The sequence below is a fragment of the Pteropus medius genome, unplaced genomic scaffold (genome assembly GCF_902729225.1).
Source record: "Pteropus medius unplaced genomic scaffold, Ma_sr-lr_union100, whole genome shotgun sequence".
Lineage (NCBI taxonomy): Eukaryota > Metazoa > Chordata > Mammalia > Chiroptera > Pteropodidae > Pteropus > Pteropus medius.
In genome coordinates, this window is record NW_024349804.1 from 13672118 (window position 1) to 13699348 (window position 27231).

At 66.6% G+C, this 27231-nt stretch overlaps 3 protein-coding genes across 5 annotated transcripts in view; 1 reads left to right on the forward strand and 2 right to left on the reverse strand.

The window, feature by feature from the left end:
- The window catches only part of HGFAC (HGF activator), an 8302-nt gene extending 868 nt beyond the window's left edge, over window positions 1-7434 (reverse strand). The window contains exons 1-13 of one of the 3 annotated variants that reach the window (XM_039838020.1): window positions 6289-7434; window positions 5604-5784; window positions 5372-5471; window positions 5107-5186; window positions 4356-4478; window positions 4093-4224; window positions 3817-3927; window positions 3553-3727; window positions 3212-3297; window positions 2340-2589; window positions 1002-1141; window positions 492-632; window positions 252-400 (exon numbers count right to left, since the gene is read on the reverse strand). In XM_039838020.1, coding sequence (XP_039693954.1) covers window positions 252-400; window positions 492-632; window positions 1002-1141; window positions 2340-2589; window positions 3212-3297; window positions 3553-3727; window positions 3817-3927; window positions 4093-4224; window positions 4356-4478; window positions 5107-5186; window positions 5372-5471; window positions 5604-5784; window positions 6289-6405 — 1785 coding nt within the window. In that variant the 5' untranslated portion in view covers window positions 6406-7434. Of the gene's footprint in view, window positions 1-251; window positions 401-491; window positions 633-1001; window positions 1142-2339; window positions 2590-3211; window positions 3298-3552; window positions 3728-3816; window positions 3928-4092; window positions 4225-4355; window positions 4479-5106; window positions 5187-5371; window positions 5785-6288 lie in introns of all 3 variants that reach the window. The other 2 variants (XM_039838021.1, XM_039838019.1) reach the window with 2 other exon arrangements.
- Window positions 7435-9682: 2248 nt separating this feature from the next.
- Window positions 9683-14973, forward strand: LOC120582737 (uncharacterized). Its single transcript, XM_039838037.1, has 2 exons — window positions 9683-11752; window positions 11932-14973. Exons 1-2 carry the CDS (start codon window positions 10950-10952, stop codon window positions 12473-12475), a joined length of 1347 nt encoding a protein of 448 aa, XP_039693971.1. The 5' UTR covers window positions 9683-10949; the 3' UTR covers window positions 12476-14973.
- Window positions 14974-15017: 44 nt separating this feature from the next.
- The window catches only part of RGS12 (regulator of G protein signaling 12), a 71851-nt gene continuing 59637 nt past the window's right edge, over window positions 15018-27231 (reverse strand). The window contains 10 exon segments of the mRNA XM_039837998.1: window positions 15018-16462; window positions 17761-17914; window positions 18185-18264; window positions 19662-19758; window positions 21573-21699; window positions 22150-22223; window positions 22407-22601; window positions 24197-24273; window positions 26005-26158; window positions 26457-26636. Coding sequence (XP_039693932.1) covers window positions 16008-16462; window positions 17761-17914; window positions 18185-18264; window positions 19662-19758; window positions 21573-21699; window positions 22150-22223; window positions 22407-22601; window positions 24197-24273; window positions 26005-26158; window positions 26457-26636 — 1593 coding nt within the window. The 3' untranslated portion in view covers window positions 15018-16007.

Here is a 27231-nt window from a genome sequence, read left to right on the forward strand (position 1 = left end):
GGGGCAGAGGGGCCTGGCCTGCGGGCTCACCCGGACGGCCCTGCCCTCGGCTGGATGGCTGGGACACATCGGGCTTTGTGACCCAGTCCTTCCCTGGGCCTCGGTGTCCCCGTTCCTGTGAGGGGCGTCCCTCTTTGCCCCACTGCAGGGCCTTCAGCAGTGGCCTGGGGCATGCTCTCCGTCCTGGCTCCCTGCTGGCCCTGCGGGGCGGGGTCCCCTCCCCAGGCGGCAGGTCTGAGGCCGCCGCTCACCTGGCAGGCATCGGACTTGCAGTCAAAGTAGCCAGCGCAGAGCATGTTGGGGCTGATGTCGGCCCCGTATACCTCGGGACTGCTGCACTTGTGGTCGGCCACCAGGGGCACCAGCGCCTCCCGCAGGGTGCCGGAATAGGCGCTGGCGTCTGCGGACACGGTGCGGTCAGCGGGGCGAGGCTCACGTGGCCAGGGCCCCTCCAGGCACCACGCAGGCGGGCTGCTCCCACCCCCACTCACTCTCGTCCTGGTGGCCCCAGCCCGCAATCTGGCACTTGTGTCCAGTGGGGAAGGGGCTGCTGGGCTCCGGCAGGCAGATGGGCTGGACGAACTGGGAACGGACAGCACAGCGGTCCCCCTTCTTCTTCAGCCGGATCAGCACTGGGCCAGGAGGAGGCCAGAGGTCAGCATGGGGCGTGCGGGTCCGTGATGGACAGAGGGTGGCCACTGAGGTACACGAGGGTGCAGCCCCACTGGGCAGGGCCCCGAAACACTGGCCGTCCAGGGCTTCCATCTGCTAGGCCAAGGCCGCTCTGCCATACCAGGCACCCCCGCCACAGTACCCTGGACCCCGTACCTCCTGCCCGCCTTCTCCACTCTGTCCCCTGCTCCTGCCCACCCTCCCCCACTCGGCTGAGGACTCTCCCAGGACCTCCTGGCACCCGCCCCCAGCCCCTCTCGCAGCTCTGGCCCGGGGTGCACGAAGCATAGGGTCTCAGCCTGCTGCACCCGCCGCGTCCTGCGCCTCACCAAGGTCGTGGTCACTGGGGTTGAACACCGAGTACAGCGGGTAGGGGATGTACTTCTCGATGCCAAACGTCTGTGTCACGTCCGTCGTGCGGTTGAAGAAATGCTGGCCCAGGACCACTGAGATGCTGTCCTTAGGGGGGCTGGCAGGGGAGGGGCCGGTGGCAGTCCTGCCCGAGCCTTTCCTGCCGGCCCCCGGGGCCAGCTCCTCCCACCCACAGGGGCCGAGTGTCCCAGACGTTCCCAGGAGGGTGACACTGCAGGCCTCCTGCTGGGCACGAGTCCAGACCCATTGGTCAGCACCCCCCCTCCCCCGATCAGAGCCTCCATTCTCCCATCTGCTGTGTATGGGGTCACCTGCCCTGGACTCCACCTCTAGGCCACTGTGGGACCTTGGCCACTTGGCCCTCCTAGGCCTCAGGCCCTTCTGGAAAATGGGCTCCGTCACCATGGAGAGCCGATGACCAGCACACAGCAGAGCCTGGCGGCCCCACTCCCAGGCAGGGCCAGAGCTGGGGGCTCTGGGGTCTCCCCAGGCAGCCTCTCAAGGTGGATGGCCAGTGAGCACAGGGCTAGAAACACCCAAGCCTTCAGGGGCGTGAAGGAGATCCCTGCTTCAGCCTTTCATGGGGCTAAAGAGCAGGCTCCTCCTGTGAGGCCACCTGGAGGTCCAAGAGTCTTAAGCCAAGCAACCAGCTTCCTGCCTGTCCACACCTGTCCTGTTCCGCCCCGCCCCCCGGCTTGGCCCCTCCCATCTTGGCCCCTCCCAGCTTCTCTCTGATGGGGGGAGTGGATGCCTGCTCCCTGGTGCCACCTGAGCGATCCAGGAGTGGGGGGCAGGGCCGAGTGAGGGTCTGCGCCCATCATCCCTACTGCGCACGCGCAAGCGCTCCCCCTCTCCTCCCGGAGCCCCCTCCGCCTCAGCCAGAACCCGGGGCGGGGATCAAGCGGGGACGGGGTGGGACGGGCGGGGACGGGCGGGACGGGGCGGGACGGGCGGGGACGGGTGGGACGGGGCGGGGACGGGGCGGGGACAGCAGTCACTGCAGGGGCGGGGTGGGTCTTTGCAGCCTTCATGCCCAGCACCTGCTGAGCGCTGAGTCTCACCTGAGTCAGAGGGCGACGCGGAACGGGAAGCCGAGGGGCCGAAGGATGGGGCTCACATGGGTAGGTGAGGAGACGTGGGGACGGGCGCGGACGGTTTGGTAGAAGCGTGTGGCAGGCAGGTGGCGGCAGGGGGGAGGGGTGGGGGTGCAGGGTGCAGAGGCGCGGAACGAATGGGCGACGGGCGCGTGGCGGGCGCGCGGATGGTCCGCGGGATGGCGCGCGGGCTCCGCTCACCTGTGGGAGAAGCAGTGGGCCGCGGACACCACCCAGCAGGTGTGGACGAGGCTGCCGGCGCAGAAGCTGTTCCCGATGTAGATGGCGGCCAGCCAGGGGTGGGAGCCGGGCAGCGAGGACGAGCCGCCCACGATGCGGGGCCGGAGGGAGCCCCTCTTCTTGTGCCGCCTGCCGCAGGTCTGGCGCGCGTCGGGCGCGGGCAGGGTCAGCAGGACATTGGGGAGCCTGTGCTCAGTTCTGGGGACGGATTCTGGGAGCACAGGCTCCTGGTCACACCCCCAGGCTGCGTAGTCCCCAGGCCCCGCCCGAGGGAGCTCCTCGGAAGAGAGTTCAGGGCTCGCGCCTGCTCGGCCCTCACGAGCACAGGACTTCCGGCCCGAGCCTCAGTTTCCCCATCTTTGGGGGTGGGAGAGCCCAACCACAGGCTCGTGGGGACGGGAATGGCCCTGCACAGCTGGCAGGTGTTCATGTCCCTCCTGGCAGCCCCGGACCCCAGAGCCAAGCCCAGGTGGTCAGACAGCAGGCTGGCTTCATGGGGGTCCTACTGCAGTGGCACCCACGGGACCTCCCACTGTTCGCCCTGCTGACACTTCGTCTCTGGTGGCCTTCCCAGCATGCTTCAGGCTGGACGGGCGGCACCCTCAAAACCTGGGGACTGCCTCTGACCCCTGGTGCCAATCACTGCATGGCCCTGGAGCAGCCCAGCCCCAGTGAGCCTCAGTTTCCCCATCTCCCAGATGGGCAGAGGTCCTCCAGAGAAGGGACCAGGTGTGGGGGCAGGGTGGGCCACAGGGAGAAGCACTGTGACCTCAGCGGGAGTAGGGCCAGCGGCCACTCTGCTGCTCCCCTCACCCGCCACCAGCTGCACGCACCGCAGGCCTCTAGGGGGCAGTACTCCCAGGAGAGAGCTTGGTCCTTCAGCACGTAGCACCAGGGCCTCTCGTCCTGGTCTGGGTTCCTGGGGTGGAGGAGGCAGGTGGGTGGCTGTGGTACAGCCCCTCACAGAGGGAAGGAGGAGAGGCACAGCCTTTTCTGGTCCTGCAGATGGACATGGTGGCCTTGGGCGCCGGGGGCCTGAGCCCTGGCCTGGCTTTCCCCACCCAGGCGAAGGGGTCAGGAGCCTCGGGCCGGCGAGGGCAGGGAGGCCTTCCCCCAGGACCGACCCTGCCCGCCCTGAAGGAGGCGGCCTGGGGTGGGCTGGGCCAGTGCTGACCGGCAGTAGGCGTGGGGGCCCAGGCCGAGCAGGGCCGCGGCGCCCACCGAGTCCACGTGTAGCTCCTGGTACAGCAGGTCGGAGTTCCAGGCCAGGCAGCTGAGGCCCGAGGCCGCCTTGCTGGCCACACCCCGGTACTCAGTGCCACTGCCCGTGAAGCAGCGCTGAGCAGGCACTGTGGGTGGCATGGTGCGCCGTGAGCCTGGGCCCGGGGCCGCACAGGGCCAGGCCGGCCCACGCGGTGCCGGGGGCAGGGCGACTCACCAATGTTGCAGAGCCGCCCGGCGTGGCCCGGGGGACAGGCACATACGGTGGTCCCGGTGGCCACAATCAGGTGGCAGGTGCCCCCATTCAGGCACGGGCTGCTCAGGCAAGCTGGGGGGAGGGCTCAGAGCTAGGCCTCGGGTCTCGAGGCGCCGGACGCATGAGGGTGACCCTGGGAGAGCCCCTCCCCATCAGGCGGGGACGGGGCGGGGGGTGGGAGCACCCGGCAGGAAGTCTCTGACCGCCCCCTCTCGCCGCTGTGCTCCCTCCCTGCACCTGTGTGCCGTGTGCCCTCGCAGTGGATGCGGCCCCCCGCACACTCGCAGCGCTGCGCCCGGCCCTGGTGCACGCGGGCCCAGCGGTCCCCCTCCTCCAGGTGCTCGTAGCGGGTCTCGTCAAAGCATTTCTCTGGGGGTCGTACTGTGAGTCCCCTGCTGCACGGCACCGCCCCCATGCAGGCCCCCCAGACCCTCACATGGCAGGCGCCCTCCGTCCTCCCAGGACCTGGCCTGGCCCCGCAGCCCCCGGGCCCCGCTCACCCACGCTGCAGTCCTTGCCGGTGAAGGCCATGGGGCAGGTGCAGTGGTGGGACTCGGGGGCCTGGGTGTTGGTGCAGGAGCCCCCGTTGAGGCAGGGGCTGGAGGCACAGGGATCCGAGGCAGCTAGGGACGTGCAGGTCACACCCCGTGAGCCCCCTGCTTGCTAAGGGCTTGCAGTGCCTCCACCAGGTCGGCACCCTAGAGACACCCCTTCTGGGGTCCTTGGGGTACGGGTGCCCAAGAGGGGGTGCAGGTTTCCCCCTCCTCCCCACCCTCTCACCCAGCTCTCAGACCCTAGACAAGGCGGCCTCTGGCTCTGCGGCCCGTACCCTGAATCCCAATACACCTGCGTTGGGCGTCACCGTCCCCTCTCAGGTGCCCTGGGACTCTGAGACCCTTGACCCTCGTAAACAGGGCTCCCAGCCCTGTGCCCTGCGGACCTGGCTGCTTCCTGTGCTACTGCAGGGCCTGGCCTGACCGCCAGGGGGCGCCTTGGTCCCAGCCTTGGCCGGAGCAGCGGTAGGCCACCAGAGAGGGCAGGCTCCAGCCTGGGAGGGGATCCTCCGCACTCCCGAAGTCCCCTGGGCTGACGGCACCCCAGGCCTGCAGTGGGATCAACCCCGGAGCCCCCTCCCGCACTGCAGGCAGGACCCCCTCCCTGCTCTGGGTCAGCCCTGTCCCCCTGACCCCTACCCTCCTCAGCACATTGGCCCTGATGCTCTCCAACTCACCCGGACCTCCAGACACCCACCTGGGCCCTCTTGGGGTGCGGGAGTCTGTGCACAGTAGCCCCAGGCCCTGTCCCGGTCATAGTTGTGGGTTGTGGCACACCTGGGGGGGGGACGCAGCTGTGACTTGGGGGCGCTCACCCCAGACCTGCCCTGGCCGTTCTAGAGCTCTGCACACTCACTCGCTCCCTGCCGTGGGCCGGCTGTCTGGGGCAGGGACAGGGGACCAAGGCTGGGGGGACCCGGGCTGGGGGCGGGGCTGCGGCCGTGCTGCCCGCCAGGACCCACCACTTCCTGTGGGCGCTCCCCGCGGACGTGCAGGAATGCAGCATGCGCCCGCCGTAGCGGAAGGGGAATCTGCAGGGCTGCCCGTCCTCGGTGAGCACTGCTGGGGAGGCGGCCGGGTCAGGGGCTCCCGCGCTGGGCACCCGACGCCCCACCCCCCAGCAGCTGCCCACGCCCTCCCAGCGCCCCCGTCCAGGTGCAGCCGCCACCTCCCCTAGGAAGATTCCTGACCCACCTGGGCTTCCGAGGCTGGGGCTGGAGGGGGCCGCCCCGGGCAGCGAGGTGAGTTCCCTCCCCTGGGGCCTCCCTGCCTCTGGAGTGCTCCCGGCTGGGGTCATGGGGGCCACCGAGGCCACAGTGGTCATGGGGGTCCCAGGGGTCACCGTGGCATTAGACTCTGCGGGATCCGTATGGTTCTAGGAGGAGCCAAGCGGACGAGGACGGTGACAGCTGCAGTGTGGGGCTGGCACCCGCATGCTCAGGCCCCACTGGGGGGCGCTGGTGGCGGCCCTGGGCCTCAGATTCCATATTTGGGCCCTTGGGTCTTGAAGCAGGGACCAGGGGGACACTGGCTGTCCTGAGGCCTTAGCTGGGCCTGCGCTCTCCCCTCCTGCTGAGCCCAAGGGGTTGGACGGGGCTGGCTCAGGGTCCATCCGGACAGAGCCCATCCCCCCTGGGCTTGAGTCCTGGGGGTCTGCTTCGGGGCCTGGGCGGGAAGAGCTATGAGGCCCTCAGAGGCCCGAGGGAGGAGAGTGGCCCCCGTGCTGGTGGGCGGGGGACCCAGCTAGCTGGATCCCCAGGACTCCCGTTCCCCAGGCCAGCCTGGCATGCCAGCCTCCCCCGAAGGCCAGCCTCCGCCACATTGAGCCCCTGCCCACCCCCGCTGCCCATGGCCACCGTGCCGTGGGGTCGGTGCTCACCCTGCCAGCCTGGGGGTGGGCCCCGAGAGGCGCCAACAGCAGGAGCAGGAGCAGGAGCAGGAACAGGGACAGTCTGGGCAGGGCACAGGGGCTGGGGACCCAGGCCCGGCACCCCATGGCTCCTCCTGGGCTGCCGTGAGGGGCAGCAGGAGGCAGGAGCAGAGCAGCCAGGGCAGGTGGGGGTCAAGGCTGCCGGGCAATGATTAACCCGCTGCCTCCCATGTCCCCATGTCCACTGTCCTGCTCTCCCTGCCAGGCCCAGAGGGTCCGGCCGTCCTCTCTGCCTCAGCCACACTGGTCCTGGACCTGACAGCTTCCTCGGGTCTTAGCTTAGAAGCCACCTCCACGAAGTCTTCCAGGATGATGTGGCGGCCAGGGGCCAGGAGTCCGGCTTTCAGTCCCCACTTGGCCATAGGGCTGGCCGCTGTCTATCTGTGAACTGTCCGTGACCGGAGCGGCTACGAGGGCTGAGCTCTTTCGAGGGCCCAGGCCTGGGGGGTGGCGTGCTGGCTCCATGGCCAGCAAAGGTCAGGCAGAGAGAGGGGGAGGTGTGTGCTCGGCTGAGCACAGCAAATCCTGACCCAGGATGGGGACCTCTGCCGTCCCTCCCAGGATGAGCCTGGAGTGGGGGCCCTTGTGGGGAGCAGAACTGGGCAGGGCGGGGGGCAGGACCAGAGCCGCCCATCAGTCCCCCCCACACCCTCTCCTGGACTTTGTCTCTGGTTTCCGGCAGAGTCCTGGCCAGGCACCCAGGGGCCACCAAGGGCCACAAAGACCTGGCTCGGGGACCTGCCCAGGTCTGAGCACTGTGAACTGGATGGGGACACTGCCCCTGCAGGCCGCTGCAGCAGCCGCCCCTCCGCCCCGGAATGCAGGCTGGGGCTGCAGGTGGCGCTGCCACCGGGACCGGGGACCCCGTCTGCAGCGTCTGAGGGGCCCCCGTTCCTGTGAGTCAGCCGGAGGGCCCGCACGGGTGCAGTCTCCCTGGGCCCTCGCGTCCCCGTCCGTGCAGGAAGAGGGAGCAGGTGCTGGGGGCGTGGTGGGTGCTCGTTCATTCTGATGCCTCCCCCGGACCCCTGCTCAGAGCACTGGGCCTGCTTCCTGGAAGCATCCAGAACCACCCCACAGCCTGGCCGTGTGCTCTCAGGCCCCCTCTGTTAAACCTGACAAAACCCCGCACCCCTCTCCCGCCGACTCCGAGGGAGTTCAGCTGTTTGACTTCGGGGTTCCGCCGAGGTGATCTGGGCCACTGGCATCGTCACTATCTGCTTCAGCCCAAAACCACACAGTGGCCCTGCCTCTGGCCTGCCACCCATCCCCTCCTGACTCGGCCCAAGCTGTTCTCTAAGCAGACTCGCTCCAGCCTCAGGGCCTTTGCACGACCTCTTCCCTGGGCTGCTGGCGGTCAGGTGTCCCCTCAGACAGCCCTGCCAGACCACCCTCATGAGTGAGGCCAAGGGTGGGGGGGAAGGGCATGGCAGCCTGAAGGGTCCCCACTGCCCTCGGGAGCCACAGCAGCCCAGAGCCAGGCAGGAGACCCCGCCCGTCGCTGCAGACCCGTGACTGGCTGATCTCGCAGGTCTCCCAGGCCACCTGGAGACACCTGCGGGGACGGTGTGACGTGGGCAGGGCCAGGGCCTGGACCGCAGTTCCGCCTGGAGCCCCTTCTCCCAGCCCCATCTGGCGGTTCCTGAGCCCCACGGGAACAACGCCTCCTCGAGGACAGGGTTTAGCTCCCCAGCACCCATCATGAGGCCGACGCTCAGGAGCCCTCGAAGACACTTTATTGAGGGAAGGCTGGACGCCAGGGGCAGCAGCGGGCAGGGTCCGAGGAGCCCTCTGAGCCAGCATGGCACGTGTCCAAGCCAAGCCCTCCGCCCTCTCCCGGTGCGGTGGCCATGCTGGCCGAGCCGGGCCCTGGAGGTTATGGGCCTCCAGGGGCAGACAGCCCGGTGCGGGGCAGGAGGGACGGGAGGTGGCAGGCGAGGCCACAGGCAGCCTCAGACAAAGGTGGCATGGTGCGGGCCGGCCTTGGGCTTGGCGGCCCCCCCTGGGACACGGCTGAGGCCAGGGGCGTCTGATGCAGGCGGCCTGCTGGCTGGCGACAGCACACCTGGGACCCTGCGGCCCAGCCCGGGTGCTGAGCCAACGACACGGTCCACATCGATGAGTGTGTTGGCTGGAATGCCTCGGCCGCCGCCTCCTGTCACAGAGAGAAGAAAGGCTGTCACCTGTCTGCCCCAGAGCCCTGCAGGCACCAGAACCCATTGTACCCACCCTGCACAGACACTGGCTGTGGGAGGGGTTCCTCCTCTACCCAGAGGCATCCCAGAGGCAGGACCCTGCAGAGGGCCGACCTCAGCCCCTCCTGAACCCACAGCGCCTAGAACAGCAGAGAGCCCCTGGCAGACACACCACAGAGTGTGTGTGTGTGTGTGGGGGGTCCCGGGGCCATGGGCATGAGCCGGGAGAGAGAGGGCAGAGAGAAGCTGGAGCCCCGGGTATTGGCGGACGAGGCTGGGGCACAGGGCCTCAGGGAGCTCCCAGCGGTCACGGGCACCCAGGGCTCCTGCACCTGCCGTCTCCCCTGCTCAGGGCTGCCCTGCCCAGCACGGCCCCATAGAAGCTGCCCAGCACCTGAGCCCCCACAGCTCCCCTCCAGCTGCCTGCCCTAAGCCTGGCCCCGGCCACCACCCCCATTCTTCCAGATGCCATGCTCAGCTGGGCCCCCCCAGCCCCGACGACGCCCAACTGTCCCTCACAGGGCTGTGAGAAGGGACGGGTGAGTCCGTGCTGTGGGAATGAGGACTTCCAGCCCCATGGAGAAGGGGGTGCGGTGCCAGCCCTCCCCCCAGGGCCGTAGTTAGCCTCCTGGGGTGGGCTGTGGCTGGGGAGCTGTCTCCCATGCCCCTCGGACGCCCCCCTGCCACAGCTCCCACTGGGTCCCCAGCCTCATCTCGCCCTGACCCCTCACCCTCCCCTAGGCTAGTATGGCCCCCCGCATTCCTGCTGGGGGAGTGTCTGCAGCGCTTGCCCTTAGGCCAAGGGGTCGCAGGGGAGGTGCTAAGTGGGGCGAGGCCTTCAGCCACCCAGGGTCCTAGGGGGATACACCCTTGCCTGGGCTGGGGGGCGGTAACCAAGCACTGGGCGGGGGTTGTTCCAGATGGGACCGGGCCCTCCCAACAAGGCCAGGCTCTCTGGGCCTCCACCTGGACCTCACTGCCAGCTTCTCCGGGGGACGAGGGACGAGGGACGCAGCTCACAGGCCAGGCCGGGGCGGGGCCGAGCCTGGCGTCTAGCAACCCTAGGGCCCTTCCGACCCGGCCGCCTGCCCCAGGGTCGCGTCCTTCCTGGCACCCCCACTGGACTCCGGGCGCCCCTGTCGCCACAGCTTGGCCCCGTCCGCCCCTCCTCCAGGCTGGTGGGCATCCAGCCGGGCCTCTGGCTCCAAGCCGTGACCGCAGACCAGGAGTTCCCGGGCTGCTGAAACTGCCTCAGAAGCTTCTAGACCTGGGGCGGGCGGCCCTCACACCCTGCCACCCACTCTAGGAGGCCTGCCCACCCCTGGACACGGACCCGTCTTCCCGGTGGGGTCCCCGGGCACAGCCAGGCGGGCACAGCGGGGACCTGGCAGGTGCTCTCAGCTCCGCTCTGCCTGGGACAGGGGCTGGGGCCTGGCATGGGTGCGGGGGCATCAGTGAGCCCCCGGGCCACAGTGCACAGGCTGTGGGAGAAGCCCAGCCCCCAGGGCACGGGGTCCTGCCCCACTAACTACCCTTCCCGGGCTTCAGGTTCCCCAGCCTTGCTGGAGTGGGTGAAGCCTCTGAGTGAGTGGGGAAAGCTGTAGGGTCATTATTCTGTGCTTCCCCAGCCGTTCCATGGTCCCCAAAGTCCCCAGACCCCACTGTACCCCACGCCTCCTGCAGCACCTCCCCATGGCCTCTCGGGGCAAGTCCGGGCCTATGGGCAGAGGCACGCTGTCCTCTCAATGACAAGTCCACGCGGCAGACAAAGGGCCTTTCCCCCAGCCTTGGGCCTCTGCCGGGCATTGGCGCGCGGCCTGCACGTCTTCCCCGGCCACACGAGGGGGCTGCTGGGCTCAGGCGCGTCCTATCTGGGCCGGTCAGGCAGCGGCAGAGCAGCGGGAAAGGCTTCTGGGAAAAGCTGCTCCTCCCGAGTGAGGTCCAAGTGTCCAGTCCTTTAGTCATTCAACAAACATCCCGCTGGGGCCTGCCCACTGGGATCCACCCTGTCCCTGCTTGTCACTGGGTCCTGGGGGGTCCTATGCTCCACACACTGGCTACAGGGCAGGTGGGGTGGCGGTGGGGGTGTCTGGGCTTCAACTGAGCTTCCAGATGTGGAGAGGGCAGGGTCTGCCTCTCAATATTCTGTCCCCAGATGGGCATTTGTCCGAAGCATCACAGGGCCTGTGACCCCACAAAGGTTTAAGAACGGGGCCCTCTCCCGTCCAGCCCCAAATGGACACCCAGGAAGACACAGGCTTGCAGGGGACAGGCCTCAGCCACAGGCCCCCACGGCAGCTCAGTAGGCTCAGGACAGGGAGGACTGCCTGTTTCCAGGGACAGGGTGACCAAGGTCCAGGCCCGTCCTGCCTGCCCAGCCTAGACTAGCTCTTCCGAGTAAGTGGCAGCCCCAGGCCCATGGTGCGTGGCAGCAGCTCAGCCCTGTGCAGCGGGCCCGCGTCACGGCCTCGAGGCTGCCCCTGCCCTGGAGCAGCTGCCTGCCTGGCCTCCTTGGAAGGGACAGTGACAGAGAGGACCCCGCCCAGGGGTGGCCATTTCCAAAGGGAGCCTGGTTCTGCTCTGGGCACAAACTCATTCGGGTCTCGTCTCACGTCACCCGATGCGATGCTGGAGCCAGAAGCTGGCGTCCTGCCCCAGGCCGCTGCACTGCACCCCCTGCCCCCAGAGAACCCACGTTCCGCTGGTTCCAACGCTGCACAGTCAGGCCTCCTCGAGGGGCCCTGCGGGAACCCCCGCTGCCATCGGGGCCTCCAGGGCCTGGAGAGCCTTCCGTCCGCCCGCCGGTCAGCCCCGCCGCGCCCCAGTGGCTGTCACTGGTCTCCTGGGTCACCCTTCACGTGTCCACTGTGTCTGCTGCGCCAGCGGCCGCACCTGCTCTGGTTCCCACACTACACAGCAGGCGGCGGCTGGGTCAGGGCCGCCTTCCGGGGACGGGGGACAGGGCTGCACTCACGGGTCAGAGTCGGGGGCAGAGCCCAACGCCTTGGCCACCGCCAGGCTCTCCCTGGGATCCTGCCCCAGGTGCCTGTCCCATGGCCCTTCCCGCCCCCAGGGGGACCCTCCCTGGCCTCCTTTGCTGTGACCTCTGCCCTCCATGCTTTGAATTGTCTGGCGGGTCCTGTGAGTCCGAGGCCACCCTGCCGCCGTTTCCATGAAGTCTCCTGGATTGCGACACAGCTCTCCCAGCACAAGGAGACAGGGTACAGCTGAACTGGGAAATCTGGGCGGAGGGGAGGGGAGGGGAGGGGCCAGGGCCAGGGCCAGGGCCCTCGTGACCCGCCCTAAGCCCGCAGTGCTCCAGCCACTCCTCAGGCCTCTGCTGGCCCCAGATGTCCCATCCCGCTGCCTGTGTCCTCAGAGGCTGCCTGGGTCCCCACAGGGGAGAGCTGCTAGCCTCGCCCACAGCCCTGGTTTCCACTTATGACACACACGAGGCGCCCCCCCTGGACCCCTGCTGGACCATGACTGCGTCTGTGACGGGCAGAGCCAAGCGCCCATGGGAGCCGGCACCACAACGCACAGGGCAGCAGCTGGTGAGGGGAGGGCAGCCTCGGGGACACGTGGGGCAGGCTGGCAGGCCTGGGGAAGGGGCTGCAGGAGGGAGGCTGCGGGGGGCCGGCTCAGGCCCCCGTGCTGTGCTGGAGGAGCTGGGGCAGTGGGATGGTTCATGCTGTGGGCCACGGGGGCCTGGGGCTTCCAGGCTGGGCCCCGGAGCTTGGGCAGAGCAGACCAACACGAGGCTCACAGAGCAGGGGGCAAGGGGGATGGGCACACGGCGGGAGACCCAGGGCCACGGGCCGGAGCAGCCTGGAGGATGGAGTTGTCATAGCCCATGCTGGGGTCTGGGAGGGGCCGGGCCACGCCCGAGACTGGCCAGAGGTCCAGGCTGGGTTGGGGGAGGAGGGAGGGTGGCTGACCCCTGAGCAGCCGGGTACAGACGGGCTCCCAGGGCTCCGGGCCACAGCAAGGGCGTGTGGTCTGGACACCTGTGCTGCCAAACTAAAGGGTGTGGCCCCTTGTGTGGACAAGTGGCCTCCAGGTAACTTTCTGGCTTGTCTCATGGGACCACGTGACCAGGCTACCGGGCCCCCCGGCTGAGGGGCTGCGTGTGAGTGGGCAGGAAAGCCGCCTACCTGCTGGGGGGCCAGCTGTGGCCTCCCAGGGCTGCCGCTCTGGTAACAGGCCTGACCGTGGGGACGCGATGCTGTTGTGACAGTGGGCACGGCTTCCTTCCCGCCCAGTGGGCCGCATTTCCTTGCACCTGGGGCCCGGGGCCCCCTGGGCCGGGATGGCTGTGTGAGGACTTGTTCTGGGGAGGGGCGTGTGGCTCTCCCGCGTGGCCCCGGAGGGCTGTGTGGGTGCCGAGGGCCGCTGCAGGGCCCGCTGAGGAGGGGGCTTGTGGGAGCCCCAGGACTGGCCTCCAGAAGGGGCTGGAGGGGGCTCAGCCAGGACGGTGGCCCAGGCCTCTGACGCCAGCACAGCCAGGTGGCCGTGCGAGGGGGCGCGGCTCTGTCCCGTGCTCCTGCTTCCTGGGTAAGGGGGCTCGTGTGAGTGGCGCAGGGCTGGGGGGCTCACCCACTGGGCAGAGGGAGAGGCAGTGAAGGTGAGATTTCTCCAAGCCCAGGCCCTGGGGAAGGGCGCCAGATGTCCCCTTGCAAAGGCCCCTCCCAAACCCACGTGGCCACACCTGTGCCCTGGGGTTCCCGCCCGTCGACACGTCGCCGAGTGCTGGCTGTGCTCAGCCCCGGGAGCCAAGGCGCAGGCCTGGCCTTGCACCCCCCACCCCTGAACGCGGGGTCGCCGGGGCAACCAGGCTGCCCGTCGGCGCCGAAGGAGCTCCGTGGCCAGCTCCAGACGCCCTCACCAAAAATGCAGTCAGCGGGCCACCCCTCTCAGTAGAATCAAGGAGCCTTTCAGGGTCCTTCTACGCACCCGTCTCTCACGACGTGGACATGGCATCAGCTCCCACCGGGTCAGTAAACCCGTGAGACCAGCACCGCCCTCCACGGGCCCACGGGACTGGCCATCACCTTCGCGCCATCGCGCCATCGGGCACACTGTGCAGACGGGCCACGTCAGGGGCACCACCGGCTCCCAGGGGGTTGCAGGAAACCGGGGGTAATGGTTTGAGGCAGCTGGGGACCAGGATGCAAACCACCACGGGCCTCGGAGACGGCCGTGCCGCTGGGAGGGGGCCCGACGCCCGGACGCCTGCCAGCCCTGTCCCTCCCAACACCCCCGTCCCACCGAGAGCCCCTATTCTTCCGGGCACGTCTGTCCTCGTGAGCCTGTCCCAGCCGCACAGGGTGTGCAGAGGGCAGCTCGTGTGTGGCTCTGGGTATCGCCGGCCGGGGTAGGCGAGTGGGCTGGTGCTCACAGGGAGACGCTCCCTACCCGGGGGTGCGCCGCTGGCAGCCCCCCAAACACCACGTGGCCCCGACATGGCCATGGAGTGGGGTCCTGGGGCCCAGCTGCAGCACCACACTGTGTCACCGGACAGAGGGCCCGCGGTGGCCACCATGCTGCTAAGAAATACTTCACGGCCACCGTCAGGACCAGCGAGAGTGACTGAGTGACACCTGCCTCTGGCCCGAGAGACGCAGAGGCGGCCAGGCCCGAGGGGGGTCTGTGCACCTCTCCACCGCAGAGCCTTCACACGGAGCCCGCTCAAGCCCCCGCTACCGGCCCGGGTGGTGGCCCGTCACAGACCCGCCTGGGCTCCTCTTGGCCAAGTCACTGGCCTGAGGCCAACGCTGCCCCCAGCCCCCTGGGGCTAGGATGGGTCCTGGCCAGTGGTGGTCAGGAGGGGCCTGCCAGGGAGCTGGGGACACCTGGGCCGCTACACAGCTGCTGCACCGATGTCCCCGAGGAGGAGTCTGGGGACCAGAGGGCACGGGCCTGAACGCGCTGCCCATGCTGACGGCCGTTAGCTGGGGTGTCTGAACCCCGCGTGTGCAGCCCGCACTGAGCGGGGCCGTGAGGCGGGCGGGAGCGGGCAGCAGCCCAAGCACGGGCAACAGGTGGATCTCGGCCCAGGGTCACGGGGGACGAGCCGGAAGAAGTCAGCCCAGCTGCCTCGCTGAACCCCGCCCAGCGACCCGGCTCTCCTCTCCTGGAGGTGACTGCAGACGGGGGTCCCGCCCACCGAGACCGAGACCAGCGGGTGTCCTGAGAGAGGGGGCCCCATGCCCGGGCCCCGGGCTCCACGCCCGACATCGCCCCGCAGCCTCCAGGGCTGGCCCCGTGACGCTCGCCCTCCCTGCCGTCCCACGGCTGGCTTCGCGGGCGCGTGTGAGGTGCTCGCGAACATCTGCCGAGCGAGTGGTCTATTTTAAAAAGCCGGCGTATTAGGTAAACCCATCGGGGTCCTAAAAACATGTAGTATTTTCCCTGGATTAAAACACGTCTATGGTTTTCTAAAGCGGAAACGTACTTTCAAATGAGAGAACGCGTTCAGCCCAGTGGTAAGATCCAGAGTTTATTCCTCGCGGGAGAACAGACTCAGATGCAGCCACGCCACACCGGCGTCCACAGGGGCGGGCCAGGCCGCAGCCCGAGGCCCCTCCGGCTCTGACCGCGGGCTCTGGCCGTGCGTGGTCTCGGCGGGAGCTGCTGGGCAGCCCCGCACGGTACATGTCCACAGCGGTGTGCCCACGCGCAGAGTGTGGGGGTGGGGGTCCCTGCTCCCCATCCAGGTGCAGGCTACAGGCCCTGGGGCAGGACCCAGGATGGAGGCCCAGCGAAGGGGCGTCACGGCACCCCAACAGCAGATCGTAACCGGAAGTGTCCACCCATCACCGAGCGTACAGGGGACAAGGGGCGGCCACCAGGGGCTCTATCCAAGGGCACACGCGGGACGGGGGCGCTGGTACAGGCAGACGGACAGGGTGCTCCTGCCAGGCCCTCGGGCGGGAGGCCAGGAGCCTTCGACTTCTGACACGAGTGTCTCGGGAACGGTCCCTGTCGCCAGCCACGCGCTTCACTGAGGTTAGCGAGCACGCGGAACCCACTTCCATTCAGGGAACGCCCGTGTCTGTCGGAGGTTAGGGCCCCCAGAAATGCCTCGGCCGCCCTGGTCCGGGCCCCACACTCGCTGTCCATGGTCAGCAACCTTCCCTGCGTGGCTCCCGGATCACCTGGGCTTTGCTCGCTCCAGACAACACTAAGAGCCAGCTCGCCTAACCTTAAGGTGCACGCACATTCGGGAAGTCCCGGGCCTTGCTCGGTGGCGGCCCTGGTAGGCCTCAGGAGGAGTCTGCTCCGCCACCTCGCCCACTGGCCCGGCCCACCGGCCTGCAACCCATCCTGCGCACTCAGACCCCAGCTGCCACCCGCCGCCCCCTGTGGGAAAGGCAAGGCCCACGGTGACCGGGGCGCAGGGCCGACTGACCACAGCTGCTTGATTTCACGGGGGGGGTCGGGGGGCCAGCCCGGGGCAGACGGCATGGGGTGGAGTCAAAGGTGAGCAGGGGAACCAAACCGTGCGGTACCTGGTCTCGGGGGTCCGGCCGAGTCCTTCGGGGCGGGGGGCGGCGGCAGCAGGGTGCTGCTGGGGCTGCTGATGTGCCCCTCCCCCGTGAGCGTCAGGTCGGCCACGAGCTCGCCCTCCACGGTCTGCACGCCCCCGGCCTCCGCTTCCGGCGTGTGGTGCGTGGGGGCTGTGGGGGTGCAGGAGACCGGGCTGCCGGCCGGGCTCTCGGGGTGCCGGGCAGGCCCCCACGGCTCTCGGGGCTGGGGTGTCTTCTCCTTGCTGAGGGCCTGGGCCTTGGCCGTGGCCACGGCCGGGCAGGGCCCCGCGGCCCCGGGGGGCAGACGCAGGAACTCGGGCAGCACCAGGTCCTCCTTCCTCAGCAGCCCGCGCTGGTCGTCGGCTCTGTTGCTCTGAGCTTTGGAAATGAGCTCAAAAAACGCTGCGGGGGGAAGCGCGTCGCCCCGTGTCAGAGAGAGTGCGCTCGGGCACGCCACAGCTAACGCGCACCTTCTGGAACGCCTCGCCTCGTCTGTCCTGCTGCCCCGAAACCTCGGGCCTTGGCCAGGAGGCGTCTGCACCCCCACCCAGAACCGCGGGGAGGCCTGGGCTTCCAGAACAACCCGGAACAGCTCTGTGCCTCCCTGAAGACGCGGGTGCGGGAAGTCTAGACTCGGACCCTCCTGAAGCCCTGACCTAACTCGGCCGTGTGCTGACGGTGCTTCGGCAGCACGCTCTGTCCCCTGCGGGCCGGCGGTGACACGGGCAGGCAGTGACGGGCCAGGCACCACAGCCCGGGAGCTGGGTGAACCTGGGGGGGGCGCAGCACGGGAAGGACAGAAGGCCTTGGCCGTACAACCCTGAACCCGGGGCCTCATGGGCCACCCCCTCTGTGACTCTAGACGGTGCCACGCCTTCGCCTCTCCCTCCCCAGCCCACAGCCCCTCTGGGCCTCCCACCTCCCCGGCAGCCCTGACAGCCCGCTGTACACCCCCAGCTTCCTCACGGGCCCCTCCTGAACACCTTTTTCTTACCTGGACGGCTTTTCAATTGTAACTCAAGGTCACCAAAGTAGCAGGTGCCTAATCTGAGCTTCCCCGGCATTTAAACCACACTCTGAGATTTTGAACAACCGGGAGTTTGAAAGCTCAAATCTTAATGTTTCTCAGAAATGTGCAAACTCCAGAGGTAGGTGTCTGTCTCACACCTGACACGGCCGAAAGGAAGTGGGTTTTAAGGGTGGAAGTCACAGGAGCTGTGACAAGCTGACTAGGAATTACCCCCGGGTTAAAATTCAGGTCACGGAAACAGCTATTAGTTTTGATTCTGCTTTTCGTGCTTCTCTTAGTTACAAACTTTGGAAGAGAAAGAAGTTCCCATCAAAGACGCCATCTCTCCCCCAACTCGAGCTCACGCCCTCCCGCCCGCCACCTCCTCTCCCGGCACCAACTGACCCTGTACCCCAGCTGGGGGCAGAGGGGGAGGGCGCGGCTGGGACCACCGAGCTGCTGCCCCGCCCCCGCGTGTGTCCCCTGACCCCTAGGGTCCCTCCCGGCTCTCAGGCTGAACACTGGGGTTTCAGTGAAGTCGTACCAATGGCCGCAGTGACACAGGGGAGCACATTCTCAGTGCGAGTCACAGTCACCCTGCTGTTGAGCATTCAGAGAAAGTTCCAACGATTATACTAAAAACTGACATCGCATTCACTAAAAAACGTGCAAGTTTAAAAAGTACACGTACCCTCTGCTTCGTCCAAATTAATTTTCTGATTTTTTTTTTTCCCAATCTTTGCAATAGATTCTTCTCTCTTTGAAAGCCGGGGATCCCTAGCATTTTTTCCATTTTCTCCTTTTATTTTAATAGAATTAGACTTGCCTAGCGTCCTCTCCTCTCCCTGCATCAGAAGGAAAGCCAAAGTTCTGCTCGTGGTTCAGACACAGCACAGCGCACGCTCAGTCGCCGGGCGCGGTGGGGAGCGTCTCTGACAGGCGTGCGGGCTCAAACAGCAGAGCGCGTCAGGCCGCGGCGGGGGAGGCGAGCCGGCGAGGTCACAGGAGGCGACGCCCAGGGGTGCGGGCCGGCCCCGAGCAGAGAGCGGGCAGGCGCCAGTGGGCGACACACAGGCTCACTGGGGGACAGCGGGCAGCCGGGGCGGGGGAATTACCATAGCCGAGAGGCTTCTGGAGCTGGAACTTGCAGCTGCATTCTGTCTGGCCGGCGCACCTCTCTGTTTATCTGTGGACACTGAACAGAGAGGGACAGCTTTACCGTAACGGGGAGTCGCAAATCCACCTGAACCTTTAAGTCAAACCCCGTCCATGCTGACTCTGGGAGCAAAGCTGCGGAGAAGGCACAGGTATTAGATACCCTTATCTAACGTGCACTTTGTCTGCCCAGCGTGGGACAAAGGGACAGGGCCAGCCTCTTCTGCCTGCGCCTGGGGCAGGACGCGCCCTGCGGGGTGGGGTGGAGGGGCACAGTGGCTTTACTCAGTTTACTGGCGCTCTCTTTGGAGGCGTGGAGAGTGAAAAGCTCATTTCGTGGGCTTCCCGGCACGAACATTCTTTAGAAAGTAGTCACTTATTTTCAGATCCGGCCGCGGCCTCGCGTCGGGCTGGTGTCCGGACCCCTCCGGCCTGGCAGGAAGCGCGGCGCCCGCCCACGAGCAGCTGCTCGCGCACCGTGCTCTGCTCGCAACTCCACCACGGACTCACCCCTGCACAAGCTTGCTGGGGGTCCAATGGGGCGGCCCCCCAAGGGGGCACTGTGACCCCACACCCTGCCGGTGCCGGGCACCAAGCAGGCATTCTCTAGAGCCCAGGGAGGAGAGGCAGGCACTGGAGCCCCGAGGCAGAGGGGCCACCACCAGAGCCACCGTGGCCGGTCACCCGATGGGACAGACACTCAGAGCTGAGCCAGCCCTCAGAAATCATGTGGTCCACAGCCCTGGCTGGGTCCAAGCTTCGGAATACCTCAGGTAGCTCCTCATTAAGCCGCCTCCACACCCAGGAGACTAGTAGGTGGTTCCAGAAAGTTCTCTCCAGGAGATACACACCCTCCTACCCTCTGCCTGCAGGTCCCCAGGGCACGGGGGACCTGGCTGAGCCCCAGGTGTCATGCTGCCAGCCCTGAGGCCAGGTGAGAACTGTGGGGCCCGTGTCCCCAGGCAGGATGTGGCTGAGGTGGCATGTGGGAGGGCTCTGTCCACACACAGGGGACAATGGGACTGCAGACGCCACTCGACGCCCCGGGACCCTGTGCCCCTTGTGCAGAGAGACCTAAAGGCCCCAGGAACAGAGCTTGCTCTAGTCAAAGCATCCAGACGCAGCCTGTTGGAACCTTGGCGCGGTCCCGGTGGGGGAGCAGTCGGCAGGGCCTGTCACCTGAGAAGACAGGTGCAGGGACGTCCCGGCTCACCTGGAGGCACGCGGCTCCAGAGAGACGCCCTCCCCCGTGCACCTGCCACGGTCCGGGGCTGGGCCCGCCTAAGCCCCTCAGACACCCCGTGGGGGCTGAGCCCTGCCATGGCAGGGGTTCACCAGGCCCCATGAGACCCCAAACTCAAGGGCGGCCATCTGTGCCGGGCGGCAGGGTGGGGCTTTCAGGAGGCAGAGGAGGGGACACGTCGGCAGGTCACTCACCTTTTCCTCTGGAAGGTTCCTTCTCCTCCAAGATGACACGCTGTCCGTCCAGACTCGATATGGGGGCGCCAAGGTCCAGGGGCTCCTTCTCGCCACTCTACAGACAAAGACGGTGCACTGAGTCACTCGCTCAGACCGGAACGTTCTGGACAGCTGCATGTGGTCCAGCCACTGAGAACCAGGCCGTCCCAGGCTCTATGGAGTCACATGCCGAGTGACCCCAGGCCCTGCCACCTTGGAGAGCTGCCTCAGAGAACGCTCCTGAGGTGCCCAGCCCCAGGGGCCTGTGGCTACTCACAAACTCCTGACGTGGAACAGCGGGAGTTCAAGCCCTGGCTGGCCTGCCTGGAAAGCCAGCGACAGCTGCTGGCCCGCCCGTCACCAGTCCGAGACCCAGGGGGCAGAGCACGAGAACACGCGGCGGCTGCACAAGCATCTCACTCACAAGGCTCGGCCTCGCTCATCACCTGGACACGGCGACCCTAGCAGCCCACCCCATGCACCCGCAGACCCTGCTCGGGGTGAACGCCGACAGCAGGAACCCCTCGGAAGGAAGCGGGCGGACTGAGGGGTCCTGCCCGGCTCTGTGGGGAGACCACCTGCTGTTCAGGACCCACAACCTCGCTTTAAAAAAACGACTTGTAGCTTGGCTTCCTAAATTCCTTGACAGGCAGGAGAACAATAAAAGTGACCAAGTGCCACGTCGGGAGTGACTGCCACCTCCCTGGGGGAGGCTGGCGCCCCGGAGCTCCGCCCAGCAAGGAAGCAGCCTCACCCCGACACCCGCTTAGGTGCACACACAGTCGGGGGGGGCGGTCGGCTGGTGTGTCCATGGGAAAGCCACGTGTCACAGGCCATCTCACAGGGACCCTCCACACCGGGAGCCCCGAGGCAGCCAGGGGCCGCAGGCTGGCAGGGCACCCTGCACACGGGTCAGCCTGGGAGCCCCGCCAAGCCCCAGCGTGCTCCATGATTAACCCCATTTTACAGATGGGAAAACCGAGGCTCAGAGGGCTTAAGTGATGACAGGATCTCAACAGAGAAAGAGCAAGGAGGCCCACGTGGAGCCCTGGCCACGTCCCTCTCTGTCTGCATATCTGGACTGTAGGACAGATGTAAAACCTTAACAGGGTCCTCTCATTCACATCAATCACAGATCCCGAACGATTGTAGGGCCCGTTCCAGAGAAAATTAAAAGGCTAAAAATATTTGAAACCATCGCTCCAGGAAAGTTTATTTTCTAAAGAAAGGAGCGCAAGGCGAACTCTGTATCGTAAATCACCGCATTTCAAAGAAAATGCGCAGAGCGTGCGGGACACGGTGGTGATTCCAGCACACACGAGGCCACAGGCCCCGGGCTCGGTGACCCAAGACGTCCCCGCAACGGGTGCCCTCTGGTCCCGGGGACGGGACACGGCTCTTGTCCGGCACCTGCTTTCCTCCTGTGCCCGCTCACGTGGTAACCCGTGGGCCCCGCCAGAGAGGTTTCTGAGTCCGCCAAGCGCAGACGCAGCGTGGGGAGTTAAGGAGAGGCCCCCGGGCCCGCGGGACGCATGGGCGGCTGTCTGTCGTGTGCCCAGACTCGCAAACGGCGGGCCTATTTCGAGGTTTTTTTTGTGTGTTTCTCGTTTTGGTTTCCCTGGACCAAAAGCACACATCGAATAGCAGCCCCACCCCTCGGGGAAAGACCGAGGGACAGAGAAACAGTGAGCGACTCTGCGTGGGATGAGAAAGCGGGAGCAGAGGCGACGCCCACCGCCCACCCACCCAGGGCCCGCGTGGGGAGACGCTGAGGACGGCGTGACACGGCTGCTCGGTGGCCCTGGTTACACCGCGGCTCGTTTGTGAGGCATTAGAGGCAAACTGTCACCGCAAACGAGGAACACCACCGCAGGCCCCTGCGTCACTCACCAGCCTGGCCACCAGCTCACTCAGGTGCAGGCCGTATTTGGCCACCACGGGCCGTAGCACTTCCGTGACGGGCTTGGTGGGCTTGGCCTTGAGCCCCACTGACCGGTTAATCGGAACCAGATCCAGCCTGGATGGAGAGGGAGGAGCATGAACACTTCGGCTACAAAGGAAGCCAACCTCCACTTAGATGTTCCATCTCAAGAGCAGGCCACCGCGGGGTCACCCGCCTCAGCCCCAGGTCCCGACTGGAAGAAAGCCTGCAGGGGCTTCCGAAGGTCTCCTGGGGGGCTGAGCCGGGGCTGGCACACTGGCCAAAAGCAGACCCCGTCCTGTAGCACGGCCGGCTCTGCCATCCGGCCCACCCAGCCCTGGCTGTGGCCCCACTGCGCTCCGGGGACAGGAAAGGAGAGCGATCCCCTGGCCCCTTGGGCTCCAGGGGTCGGTGTGCAATACCCCCTCTTCCGGGTCCACGGCGGGGATCGCACTCCCCTCCCAGTGACCGCTGCGGGGCGGGGGCCGGCAGGGGACAGCGCGGGCCTCTGGGAGCCTCCGAAAGTGGCCGCCACGCGCTTCTCACCGAAACAAGGTCCGCTTCTCCAGGCGCAGGTCTCGCGACGCCAGGACGCTGCTGTCCTGGTGCAGCACCAGGGGCTGGAGCACGAAAGGGAGAAAGGGAGGGGCAGGTCGGAGCGGGAGCAGGTGCGCCGCCCCCCACCCCCCACCACACGAACCCACGCCGGTGTGGGTGCGAGAGGCCGGCAAGACGGAGCTCAGCCTGACGCTGCCAGGGCGGGGCCTCCCCGGGGAAGGGCCCGGGGGTCGTCAGGCCCACACCTTGTCGCCGCCCGCCAGGAAGAGGTCCACCGCGGCCCCGTTGATGCCGTGTCGCTCACAGAGCCCCACCAGGACCTCCTTGATGGACAGCCCTGCCCTGACGAGCACCACGCAGGACGTCCCGTCGGGGAGCTGGATGCTGCAGTGCTTGGTGGCCTTGTCCCTCTCGGGAGCCAAGGTCCTGCAGGCCTCTGACTGTGGGGAGACAGGCGCCGGGGTTACGGGGCGCGTGCAGGGCGCCCCGGAAGGCCGTGGCTGGCTCAACGCGTGTTCGTGCAGGCTCCACACATCGTGATCAGCGTGCAGGGCACCGCAGTGCACGTGGCCCCGCAGGGCCGGCATCTGCGCTGACTCGGGAGACAGTGGGATGTTCTCTCCGGTGCCATGTTCACAGCCTCACCCCCGGTCTGCAGGCCCGGTGCTTACGGGCCCACAAGGAACCGGCTCCCCGCCCAGACGGCTCCTTCCAGGGCCTGGTCTTGGCCTGACCCAAGAGCAGACAAGCTGCTCTCTGGAGCCCACTGAAGCCACAGTGACCCTGAGCTGCCACCGCCCGCCTCAGTCCACAGGACCGAGACCCACCGAGACCCACACTGAGCAGCCCCCTGCGGCGTCTCGCCCACCTCCCAGGCCCCGAGGCCTCTGAGGAACAGGCTGACCCAGCGGATGGCAAGTGGGCCTGCGGGAGGGGCGGGGGGCGCAGTGGGAGTGGGGGCGCCATCCTTTCCTGGCCGTTGGCAGAGGGCTGCCCAGCCGGCGTGGCCATTTGTGCCCAGAGAATGCCAACTAGCTCTGCCTGGCAGAGGACGTGGCCAAGGTCCTGTGCCCGCCCTCCGGGCACTCAGGACAGGGACACGCCTGCAGGCGGGCAGGTGGCCAGCGTGCGGGGGACGAGCCTTTTCAGCCGGCGGCACCTGCGGCTGGCTCCCGTGCACCGCTCACGCAGCAGGCGAGGGTGCGGGAGAGGCTTGCGAGCAGGACGCCGTCGCCCGGGCCCAGGCTCCACGGCAGAGGCGGGGCTCCTCTGTGGGGGGGCGGGGCGGGGCCAGCCCGAGGCAGCGCAGTGTGCCGATGGCAAACCCGAGGGGCTCTCCCCGACGCCTCCTCTGGGTCCCCGAGTTAGTGTCACGTCCTCACCCTCTGACGTGCTACTGGCCGCACTGGCCGCCTCATTATCACTAACTCCCCTGAAAATCCCTTTCACCCAAACGTTATCTCAGAAAACTAGTCTGTAGGTGGCCCCCTGAGTTTGGGGTGGCCCGTCAGGAGCAACGGCGGATGGCTGCACGGTAAACGCTCACGGCTCTAACTGCGGGGCGGTCTAGCGAAAAGAAAACCCATCTCCCACCCTGACCGCTGCGGACGCTCGCAAGCGCCCAGGATGCTGGCAGCAACGCAGCCTTCCGTCAGGGGCCCGAGACAGCCGCCGACAGCCGGCAGCGCCCACCCGCTGCCTCCCCGCCTGCCTGCGCCTAACCAGGCCGAACGGACGCCTGGGTTCGCAGGGTGGGACAGAGCACAGTGCCAGCCCGGGCCCCCCATGGGGCTGAGGGGCGAGGAGAGTTCGCGGGGCGCTCAAACGGTTGAGGCAGGACAAAGCGCGGCCTTCACAGCTTTTGTTTGTTCTCAGTGGGAGTTAAAAACAACAACAATGGTGACTGAATGCAAACAGAAAGATTACAGAAGAAAACCCAGAAATGTTTTCAGTGCTCAAGGAGCACCCTCCCCACCCACCAGGCTTCGGGAGGCAGCGTGGCCTTCGGGCAGGGCTGGGGTGGGGGTGGACTTACCAGGTCCAGGCTCCCTGCAGAGGACACGGAGCCCTGCGACTCCCTGCGGCCCAGGCCTCCGTTGGCCTGCAGCGGGGCTTGGGAGGGGAAACAGGGGCTCAGAAAGCCACACGGCGCCAGGTGCTTCTCGCCGAACACGGACACCCTGCTAGTCTGCGCGCACTTCCCGACCCGCACCCCCTTCAGGCTGCACAGACTGTGCAGGACAGAGGCAGACAGGGAAAGCCTTTGGGGTGCTGGCCCCTCCCTGGGACATGCCCCGAAGCCGAGGAGCCGCCCGCAGCCCCTGGCTCAGAGCAGGTGGAATCGCAGGCGAGTGCTCGGGGGCGGGGCCTCCCGCCCTCCCTTTAATGTGGCATCTTCATCTCTGCTTGTGGCTTCAGGGACTAAACAGACACTGTCTCCTGTGACGGCAGGGAGCACCCAGCCAGCCGGTCACCGCGCCTTTACCAATGGCTCAGGTCACGTTTTCCTGTAAAGTCCTAACGTGAGCCAACCATCACACTCTCCGTCGTCACTAACTGAACTGCGTGCGATCTCAGGCTAACCTGAAAATCACGAGGACTGTGATCTTGGAAACCTAGGCTCCGTGTGCAGCCAAGCTGCGGAGGCAGAGCGCGGGGCGCGGGGCGCGGGGCTCGGGCCGTGGCGGGGGTGCCAGCACAGGGACTGCCGGGTCCCACTGAGCTTCCTAACGAACCACGGGCGCACCCTCTGAAAGCCACAGATTCCCATGCAACCAAGTCTGAGCTCCTGGGCAGTGCCTGGGGACCCCAGTGCCCAGGGCCCTGCCCTGCTCAGGTGGACAGGCTGTCCGGGGCGGTCGTCACTCGTCTCCTGGGCTGCACGGCATCCATCCCCAGGTGGTCTCTCAGTGACAGAATCCTACAGCTCTGCCTGCCTGTCCCGTGAATGGACGCCTACACCCATCACCCGCAGTGTGGCCCAGGGCCGAGGGGGTGACCTCAGGCCCGCAGCCCTCAGCACCTGCTGTGGAAAGGGCAGGAGAAGCCTGCGCTGCCGGCTGCTCTGAGCAGAGGATCGCGCACCACAGGCTCCTACGGCACACTCGGCCGCGACGGGGCTGCTGCCGGCTCCCCCTCGGGCCTCCCTGCCTGTGCTCCCTCTGTAAGTGCCATTTACACTGGGGGCCCAAGGCCTGGAGCTCTCAGGCTACTTCCTGGAAAGGAATCCCTTTCTTAAGGGCTCTAGAGAAGAAAGGCCTTCCCTGGCGTGACAGCGGCTCCACCCTTCCGCACCTTCGCTGACCCACCAGCACCCTGCTGAGCTGGTGTCAGCAGCTGGCAAAGCGCCCTGAGGCGACAGGCTATCTCCCCCATAGTGGGTTCTCAGTTACTCAGGGGACAGTGTCTAGAACAGTGATCTTTAAGATTTACAATAATAAAAAATGACAATTTTGAAAACGCTTGACAGCCAGACTATGGTATCACATTTTTAAAAAACCGTAAAGGCTGGCGTACCCCGCACGCTCCTAGAACGAGGCGAGGCAGAGCCGCAGAGGCTGCGGGCGCACAGAGGGCAGGCATCTGTGTTTTCTTTTATACTTGTTGTATTTTCCACATTTCCTCCCAAAGCACCAATGGCCGCTCCCGCAGGACAGCAGGAGAGGGCAGCGTGGAGGGCGGGGTCGGGGAGCGCGGCCTCCCCTTCTTCAGGAGACCCGAAGGCCCCCCACCACCCTGCGTCCCGAAGGCCACACGGCGAACGGCACAGCGCTGCCCGTCCCCACGTGCCCGCCCGCGCCCCCCGCAGGCGGCCAGACCTGCGTGCCACAAGCCGCCACAAACCGTTTGCGTGGTCGCCGTGGTCCCTCTTCTTCTGGGACCGCCCGGTGCTCCGCGTCCGGGACCAGGAGAAAAAGGCTCCTTTTCGCTTCCTCTCGCTGTCCTCGTCCCCCAGTTCTTCATTCAGGGATCTTCCCGACTTCGATTTTCCACTCAGCTGCCATCGAATGGAAAACGTTGTTAAAACCACGGGAAGTCACTTTAAAGTGACATGGACTGCGAAAGGAAGCTGAGGATGGGCTGTGAAGTAAGTGCTCCTCGCACGAGACGACCCGGCAAGGCCAAGGTGTCGCCCCAGCGCGTGTCCAGAGCAGCAGCCGGACCACAGCCCCAGAGACGGCACGGCCAGGACGGTCTGCTCGCGAGGGAAGCCAGGCCCCAACGCGGTGGCCGGTGGGACACCCCAGGTCCACGGGGCAGCTGCCGTCTAGGAGAGTGGGGCGGGGCGCGGGCACCTTCTTCGGCGTGGACACGTTGGAGTGGTCCGAGCCGACGCTGTGCTTGGAGGCCGGGCTGCTGGGCACCCGCTGAGCGTCGGGCAGGGAGCGGCCCTCCACCTCCGCCAGGATGCACTCCTGGTACAGCGGAGACTTCAGGAAGCGCGTGTAGCTGTCAAACTTCATGAGATTGAAGATCTGCAGGGTAAACGCAACATGGTTTAGCCACCGAAGGAACCGGAATACTCAGCCCTGAAGGCTGGAGGTGGCGGGCGACCTGCAGACACCGCTGGCCCCCTTCTGAAAGGATGCAGTCCCCACTGCCCCCAGCCGCCCGCCCAGGGTCACCCCCCAGAGCCCCTCACATCTGACCACACTGGCCTTTCATTCATCACGCTTAAGACCAGCAAACCCAACAACCCCCACAGAGCCAGGCCACCAGGAGACCCCGACGACCAGCGTGCCATCCTGGGGGACACTACTTTACCGGGCAAGAGTGACCCCAAACCAGCTGGAAATCTAAAGGAAGGGAGCGCTGTGTTCGACATGCTGTCCTCTGCTGCTCCCCCACATTATTCACATGACTCAGAACAAACACAGTCTCTGGCAAGGCCACTGGGACATGTGCTCTAGATAACGCTAGGTCTGAGGGGCGCTTTTCATCACGGTAATGTCCAAAAGTCGAAAAAATTCCAAATACACCTGCATCCCCACTGCGAGTCTGTGAGTCCCCGCAAACGCGTATGCACACGTGACCGGACGGGCCATCTGCGGGTGGCCATGCAGCGGTCGA